Source organism: Falco rusticolus, chromosome 11 (genome assembly GCF_015220075.1).
Source record: "Falco rusticolus isolate bFalRus1 chromosome 11, bFalRus1.pri, whole genome shotgun sequence".
In the NCBI taxonomy this organism is placed as follows: Eukaryota; Metazoa; Chordata; class Aves; order Falconiformes; family Falconidae; genus Falco; species Falco rusticolus.
This window is the reverse complement of record NC_051197.1, coordinates 30,102,557-30,111,230: the sequence shown is the minus strand read 5'-3', so window position 1 is coordinate 30,111,230 and position 8,674 is coordinate 30,102,557. Positions and strand designations below refer to the sequence as shown.

At 52.2% G+C, this 8,674-nt stretch overlaps 1 protein-coding gene across 1 annotated transcript; it reads right to left on the bottom strand.

The window, feature by feature from the left end:
* Positions 1–3,437: 3,437 nt before the first annotated feature.
* Positions 3,438–8,603, bottom strand: KIAA0040 (KIAA0040 ortholog). Its single transcript, XM_037403892.1, is given in 3 exon segments — positions 3,438–6,183; positions 6,186–6,250; positions 7,146–8,603. Coding segments are annotated over 3 exon segments (477 nt in total). The 5' UTR covers positions 7,187–8,603; the 3' UTR covers positions 3,438–5,812.
* Positions 8,604–8,674: the final 71 nt, after the last annotated feature.

Sequence of the window (8,674 nt, the reverse complement as noted above, 5' to 3'; positions counted from 1 at the left end):
AATGATAATACTTGTCATCTGCCTCTAAAATGAGTATCTCTGAGTTAAACAAATCGTGCGTGCTCTCCCTAGCATGGTTTCACATTTGGCTACTTTTTTTCCTCACAGCCATAAAGGTGAGTTTTATTTTCTTTCCTTGAGCAGATATTAAAATTCTGGACCATCAGCTACAGCCAGGGAAAAGAAGTATGAGCTCACCAACAGATGCTTGCTCAAAGGCTTCCTTGTCTGAGCAGATTGGAGCATGGTTGTCCTATGTCTTAATGGCCTTTTCTATCCCAGTGCTAAACTGAGTAATACATTTTAAAGAATCCTTCCTGGATTTGGGGGGAAGTAATGAAATAGAAAATAAAGGAGCTCATAAAATTTTTCTGTCTGCTTTGGGTGGCAGAACTCTTTTTCTTCCCATTTAAACTAAGCCTTCCTTACGGAGATGGAGCAATACTCAGGCCCAGACTAGGTCTTCAGAGTCTGCTCTAAAACAGGGATGGGGGCTATGTGATCTCTTAAATGACTTAATACTGCAAAGCAATTAATTGGTCTGTGGTTGCTAGGACCTGGCTGAGGACAGCTAGCTAGAGGATTGATTCTCAAAGCTGAGTACTATCAGGAGTGTGCCTCTTGTGTGCATGGGCAGACAGAGACTCATCTGAGCCGTGTTAGGATATCCAGGCCCTGGTTTGGGGGAAGGAGGAGACTAACAGAGGGAGGAAAGGAAAATAGCAGAGGTTCTGTGCTAAGAGCTTGAGAGAAAAACACAGGAAAATGATGAGGGTTCTTTACTGTGGTGAAGTGATTTCTTCCTGTCGCCTGTCTGTAGGCAAGAACAGGTTTTGCTGTGTTGTTCAGTTAAAGGGCACAGTGTAGACATGATCTCCTTCTGAAGCTGAATCTTACATGAGAGCAGGGAATATTCTCTTAAGAGGTATGAGCTTTGTATTTCAGAGATAAAGGTAAATAAGACACCTTATTTGCAGTTTCTCAGGAGAGTTTACTTACCCCTTCTAATTATGGGTCCCTCTTTCACCAGGAAGGGCAGTCAAAGTGGAGGCAGCTTGAAAACCGTTGCAGGAAGTCAGTGTTCCCAAACAGCCACAGGATGGCATCATCTCTTCGTGCTAGTGCAGGAGAAACTGCCCTGCGTCCAGCTGGCCTCTGTGGAGAGACCTTTTTGGGGTTAACGGGAGTCAGTGCTACAGCTTCAGAAGCTGGGACTACTCAGCTAAAGCAGTTCGTTTGCTTTAAGGACTTGGCCGTTCTGGTTTCAAGGTTCAGGCTGGTTCGGGTAGTCCTGTAAAAAATGTCAGAGCCTCTTACTACCTTGTTTTGCTGCAATACTCAGCCCTGTAATGGTGATGCTGTAGGGCCAAAACATATTCTGAAAACCTCTGCCTTGCCTTGAGGTCACCTGAATTTTATATACTGGTCTGCAACACGCCCAGGGGCAGAATTAGAATCCAAGAAGGATCCTCTTTGCCTTGACATCACTGTGTAGATGGGGACTGTCCTGTTGCTGGGTCCCACCAGCAAGGACCCATCTGGTGTGACACATCTGGGGTGCAGTGTGGCCAGTGCTGCTGTAGGGGGACCTCAGTGAAATGCTGCTGCGGGTGGAGAGGTGGTGGATTCTTCACTCAGTTCCCCAGCATTTACCCAGGACGAGGAGGGAGAAGGCCTGCCTCTTCCCAAAGATAATGTCCTCTGAACGGTGTAATTTGGAGAGAAGATAGAAGTGTCTTATTACACTGGGCGCTGGCTTGCAAAGCAGCAGTGCTACTTCTGGTCACGGCTCTGAGCTTTGTTGGCTGAGTAAATAGAGGGGAAGAGTCAGTGAAGATCCAAATTTTCCCTCCTAGTGGGGTTTCATGGACTGTGGGGGCAATTTTTGCATCCCCTCAATCCCTGGACTGCGCCAAGATGCTCAGCTTCACCCCAACCCCTGCCTGTTTCTAACCTAGGACCCAGGAACTTCCCCTTCCCTCTGCAGCCCGTGGTACCCCTGAACGCCTGGCCCTGAATACAATGTGCAGGGCTGCTGTCTGCAGAGAAGCAAGGTGGGCACACTGCTCGTTCCTTCCCCCCAAAAGTGTGTGTCTGCCATTTCTAGCTGCTCGCTGCTGTGGTCCTGCATGCCTCATACCACCAGCCTCTTCCAGAGCCTCAGCTCTGTAGGCAAGGTGCAGCCTGGTGCATCACCCAGGTGAGAAGCAGGTTTTTATTTTTTGCCGTTGTGGAGGGAGACCTCAGTGGTGCATGACTTGGAAAGCTCTGCCCAGTAGTGGTGTGTGCCTGGTCTTACGACTTACCCAATGCAGGCAGCTGCGAGAAGCTGCAGACACCGTGAAATACTTGTCTGATCAAAACCAACTGGGGTTAACTAGTCTGTGCTGTTGACCCTCTGCAAGTTAAAATAACTCCTCTGCAGCCCACCTCCTGCAGTGCACAAACACAGCTTTTCTTCTTCCTGCTACTTTTTGCCCTTGGGTAGAGGAGCTTGGCTGAGTTCGTTAACAAGGCAAGACCATTAAATTTTATTAAACTAAGCTGTTTCTTTAAGAAAATGTCTCTGAGCTGCACAGCTGGCTGCAGGCAGACTGCACAGCCTCTGCCCGCCGAGCTCTCCCTGTGTCTTATCTAGGGCCAGGATGCAGATACAAGAAAGATTTCCCCAGGAAAATAAACACACGACTGAGCGCTAGAGACACAGCATTTGTTTGCAGTTTGAGTCATTTATTTTTGGGTTCTTTTTATTAAAAAAAAAAAATAAAACCAAAAAATTTGTTTTGGTTTATCTTTCCCCCTGTTACGTGAACTGTTTAGGGAAAATAAAAGGTTGATATTGAAATGCAGTTGTGGGGAGGCAGTGCGGTGGCTGGAGAGTGGGGACCCATGCAGCAGGGTTTGTGTACCATGCGTCTCCTGCTGCCTTGTTAGCATGGGTTGGGTGGGGTTGCTGCTGCTGATGGGTGGCGGGTTCTGGTGCACCTCAGGCTGTTGCTGCTCTTTTGCTTTTGTCTCAAGAAGCAGCTTATTCAGTGCGTGGTATGGCTAAACCAGCACCCCTCGAGCAAGGTGGCCCGCGTGCTTTACAGGGTGCAGAGGCTCAGACCATCCACTGGTCGGATGGATCAGGGTAGGGTTGTATCCTAGTCCCGCCCTGCCCAGCCCTGGGATGGTCTGAATGATTTTGGGGAGCTCTTGAAATTCAGACTTGACTCTGAACTCCCCAAAGCCTGGATCAGACGTGTTGCATGCAACACAACACACGTTTTCTTGACAGTTCTCTAGTTCTGGTAGGAATTGGTTGCTCTCACCTAACATTACTTGCTTCCCCTTCCAGAGAAGGACCTTCCTGCTGGGAGCTGCGCAAAGCCCAGCAGCTCCACACCAGGCAGGTTGTACTCTGCTGGTGCTGCCTGCCTCCGTGCCTCTGCTTGTTTGGGTATGCCTCTGACCTCCCATCGTGTTTCCCTTCGCTCTGATATTTTATTTTTTTTATTTCTCCAGGCAGCGCCGCCCTTCCTCCAGGGCTGCCGGTGCCTCTGGATTGCAGCAGGAACACCTGCCTGGGCAGGGAGGCTGCTTTGCCCACCTGGTAAGCGTGGAGGTAGGAGGGCTGGGAAAAGTACCTGGATGGGGGGAAGGAAGAAGGAATATTACAAATATAGTGCTGGCTCTCCAGGGTCTTGGCTGGGCTAGGGGTTTGGGACAGAGACCAGCGCTATTCTTGCATGTTTCTCTCTAGGATTAGCTGTGGCAAATCCTGATTTTTTTATAGCATTGTATATTGCTTCATGTTTTGGAGGAGGAGGGAGTTACTTATTTCAATGGTAACAAAGCAAGCTGGAAAATTAAGTCACATATGGGGTCAATTTAAGGGGCTGTTCAAGGAGGAGCCTGGCCTCCCGGCTGTTACCAGCACAGCCACACACAGCCAAACCCCGTGAAGTGACGTGATGTTAATATTACCACCCTCTCCGCATGGGTCAAAACAGGCTGTGCTGGGATTGGGTGGCACAGGCAGCTGTTTCTAACTGGTGGCTTTGCCCCGCAGTGGCACGTGCCCTGGGAGCCAGGGGAAGGTGGCATTGTCCTTGCCTGGGGTGGAAGCGGTTGTGTCCAGCAGCTCCATCCAGGCTTGCTCACATGGATTTGGCTGCTCGTCCCCCCAGATGTCTGGCTCTGGCTGGTAGCTCTGGTCTGCTCCAGCAGCTCTTAGGAACTGGAAGAAAACGGGAGGAAAACATCCAGTGTACAGATGCTGGGCAAAACCCAGATGTGATGGGGCTTGTCATCACACGCGCACACTCCTCGTTGGCAAAACAAGCTGGGGGAGACAAAGCCTGGCGGGGTGGAGAGTGGGGAGGCAGAGACCCTGAGCTCCTTGGGAGGTAGGCTGGGCACGCAGCCCTAGGGGAAGCAGAAGGTTAAAACCAGAGTAGGGGTGAGAGCTGTGTGTGGTCTCTAGCTGCTTTGCCTGGCTGAGCCGTCATGCATCCAAGGGAGATGAGGATGGAGAGGGGTGCAGAGTCCAGCTGTACGCTGCATCCCTGAGTAAGGGATGACTGTGGGCATGAACTTTACCCGCCTCTGCTCCTACAGCACATGCCAAATCCCAGAGCAGGCAGGCTTGACAGCCATTCCCAAAGCCCTCTGCACAGCATACAGAGCTGCCCGCATGGCATCAGCCTGCAGCAGCGCGTGCTCGTGGGTCTGCGTGTGTTTAATGCGTGGCACAAGGGCTGCAGGGAGAGGGGGTGGCTGAGTGTGCTGGGAGAGCGTGTCTGCTGCTTCAATACCGCTTCAGTGTGCCTAGCCCCACAACAGAGGGGCCTTTGGTCCTGTTCTTCTTTAGTAGTCATTCAATAAATAACTCTAATGCCCATAGCTAAGCCTTTACACAGCCTCAGCTTGCGTTTCCACTCTTGCAGTAGCGTGGTGGGCTCTTTAAAGGCAAGTCTGTATAAAACAGTCTTTCAAGAAAGGTTTGTCTTCTTAAGTGCTGGTGCAAAAGGGCCGGTCTTGCAGCCTTCTCTCTCCTCCCTGCCTCTCACCTGGGTGGCAATGCATCCTTCCGCTTTGCTGCCTTAAGGTGGTGTCTTGAGGTCTCTAAGGTTGGGCTGAGGGCATCTGGCTTCAGGTGCTCTCAGTTGCCTTTGATGGCCGGGAAGATGGCACATCTTTGAGCTGTGGGGTAGCTGCTCTCAGCTTTCTTTGCATCTCCAGCGTGAGCTGAGTTTGGGCAGAGCCTAGACAGTCAAGTTGTGCCATCTTCGCGGCCGGGCAAGCGAATGAGGCATGCCTGGGCTCACTTCATTATGCGGCCCTCCGTGTTTGTGCAGGGGGAGCAAGCAGGTGGCTCGGTCTTTGAGTGCACATGGTCCCCCGCACTCTTGCCTGCGCCACAGTGCGTGTGCTTGCATATGAGTGCAGAGGGAGAGCCTCGCACCCGCTTCACTGCGTGCCAGCCCGGTGCATGCATTGTGCTCATGGCAGGAGGTACGTATGGCCCGGTGGCAGGATACCCTTGCATGCTCAGCAGGGCACGTGTCCACATGCACACCTGTCCTTTGCCGGGGTTTCTGCCCTTGGGCATGCTGTCATGGTTGGGCAGAAGTGGCTTACATAAACCTGCGCCTGACTGCCTTGCTCTCTGCTGGCCCTTCAACACGCTGGTTAGCCGCTGGGCTCAGCCTCTTTTGAAAGTCACCATAAAGTGGCAGCAGCTTTGGCATCTCCTCGTCCCTCCTAGTGCACAGCTGAAAGGACTGGTGGCATCTCAGAGAGGAGGGCCTGAATGCCCTCCTGTCTGCTAGATGGGCAAGGAGGGTCTCTTGTCCAGCAAGAGCAGCTTGGGCTGAGCCGAGATCCACAGGTCCTCTTCATCCTTCTTCTTCTTCTTCTTTTTCTTCTTGTTCCTCTCGGCGTGCAGCTGCCCATTGCTGCTGGGGCCACCTTTCTTCCTGCTTTCTCCCTTTCGGCTGCAGAAGCAGCAGTGGCAGCAGATGAAAATGAAAGCAATGAGGACGACGAAGGGCAGACCCATCAGCACAGCTAGGCAGACAGTGTTGAAGACACCTTCCTCGTGCTTGGTACGGATGAGCTCCAAGATGGAATTAAAGAAAGAGCTGATCTTCTGCTCCATGTTGGCTCCTGGGCAGGCTGCCTGTGCTGCTCTCTCCACCTGAAGGCCCCCTGGGATACGTTCTGTAAGCAGCTAGTGGGCTCCACAAATGTCCTTGGATGGTGCCTGCAAAGACAGGAAACCACACGGATCAGGTGCCTGCTCCCTCAGCAATTTTCTCCATGGAGCTGCCAGCACAGCCAAAGCCTCAGCAGGATGAAAGGTCTGCTGCCTTGGAGAGGTCTGGGGTCACAAGGGACAGGCCATGCTGCCAGCCACATCCTTTTGGGTGTCCCCATCTGAGAAACACAGCCTGTCAACCTCTTCTGGGGTTCATTCGTGGTGGTGTGGATGGGCAAGGAGGGCTTTGAGCATCCCTACATGCCTTGTCATCTAGCCAAGCACAAATTCTGCCCCTCTGGACATATACCTCAACTCTTGCTTGGCAGCCACAACACGGAGCTCTTATTAGACCTCTGTAGGGCTTATTTCTTAGAAGAGGAAATATTGTCTGCAGGAGCTTTCCTGTCCAGGAAAGGACTTGCCTGGTCCACCTTGCAAGGGACCGCACCACAGAGAGCAGTTCTGCTGCCATCGGAACTGGGACTTGACATGTCACAGGTCTCTCTTTACTCCCATCCACCCTGGGATGGGGTGTCTCATTTGAACAGCCCATTTCTCACGGTCTGGGACAGGCAGCCCAGCTGCTGTGGGCAGGACACTGCCCTGTGCTCGGGCAGCGCAGAGGCAAGGTGTGCCTGTCCCAGCCACCACACGGGGGTCTGGCCCTGTCGCTCTGGCACCCGGGGCACTGCCAGCAGGTTTGGGGTGGGGGCTGTGGTTAAACAGCCTGGATTTTTGATGGGGACTATGGTCAGTGGGACTCGTAGGTGATAGGCAAGTGGGTGGACCCCAGCCTGGTGCCCAGGGCTGCCTCCATGCGCCCAGGGCTGGCCACAAAGGCAGCGGTGGGGGAAGACGAGGGTTGGCTGGGGATGGAAAAGCCGGTGCCGTGCCTCACCTGGGAATTGCTCCAAGGGTTTGGGTAGGGCTGAGGAGCATTTCTGCGGCCTGACGTAAGGTTTTCCTCTCCCCTCAGGGAGGGAGAGGTGCTGCTGAGTGGCGGGGCTCCCAGGGAAGCCCTCCTGCTCTCCTGGGGCCAGGCAAAGCTCCTGGGGGTTTTGAGTAGGGCAGGGGGCTTTGTACTGTGAGTTTGCAGTTCTGGTTCAATATGAGGTTTGCTAAATTATGGGTTGTACAGATGAAGAGCTGGCAGGGGCAACATCAAGCTGTAATACCGTGTTTCACCCTTGCTCAGCTTTTTACATCAGCGTCTTTGCCAGCCTTTGGGATTCAAGCCGTGTAGCCTCTTGAGGGAATGCAAAATCCCCGTGTGCACAGGAGGGGAAACTGAGGCATGGGAAAAGAAAAGCCAATGCTTCCATGTAATAAAAACTTAAAAGGTACAGCCTGAGCTCCAAAGGTGTCCTGGAGCAGTTGATCCACTTGTCCCCTGTGACCACCAACTCCTCGGCTCTCCCTCTGGCAGCTCTCCCAGAGCCCCAGCACCAGATGAATGAGAAGAGCACCCAGGCTGGTTTCAGCTAAAGCCTCCTTTCTATAGCATCCTTCCTTGCTTTGCATCACGATTATTTCTGCTGCGGCACCTGCTAAGGGATGCTTTCCTGCACCGAGCGTTTTGGGATGCTCTGCTTCACCCAGCTGGTGCCACTGCGTATCTTCCTGCCTCACTCTGCAATTACACCCTGCCTCCTAACGAACCAAGCTGCCAGCCTTGCCTGAAAAAGAAACCGCAAGTCCCACCCAAACCTAACCATAGCCCCTGTGCCGCTGCCAAGGCGGGAGCTGGTGGGCAGCCCCCAGATAGATGTTTCCCAAGGGAAAAACCTGCCTTCAGAAACAGTGTCCTGGGACCTACAAAGCTGTATGGGGGGTCTTGTTTCCCCAGCTGCCCCCAGCCACTGGCTTTCAGACCTGATTGCCAGGATCCCAAGAGCCATGTCCTTCAGCATAGATGCTGAGCTCTCAGTTTGGGCTTTTTTGGGGAATTTTGGACAAGTGCTTAGATCCTATTAAAAGAAGGGGTTTATCCTCCCTGCCTCTCACAGAAACAGACTGACCGCTGTAAATGTATTGTTTCGATATGCACGAGAGCATAGCTGAGCTGGCCCCAATTAGCTGGTGCTGGTGCTTTTTCTTTCGAACACGTGCATGGGAAATGTGATGAAAACAGGCGTATGAATTTCTGTGGGTGCCTTTCTGAAAAACTCTCATTGGAGATTTACCAAATGAAATGCAGCACTTTGGGAGGTGGTTTGGGCTTTGGCTAAGTGAAGATGTTGAAGCTAATCTTTTATTGCTGGATTTTTTTTTCCAGTCTGCTGCATCTTCCAGTTTCTGCTTGCTAGAAGGGGAATTTAAAAAAAAAAAAAACAAACCACAAAAAGACAAAAAAAAAGGACTGTGGTGGGGCTTTTTCTGGAGGTAGGCAAGCAGGATGGGGGGGGGGGGATGCCAGGCATGCACCCA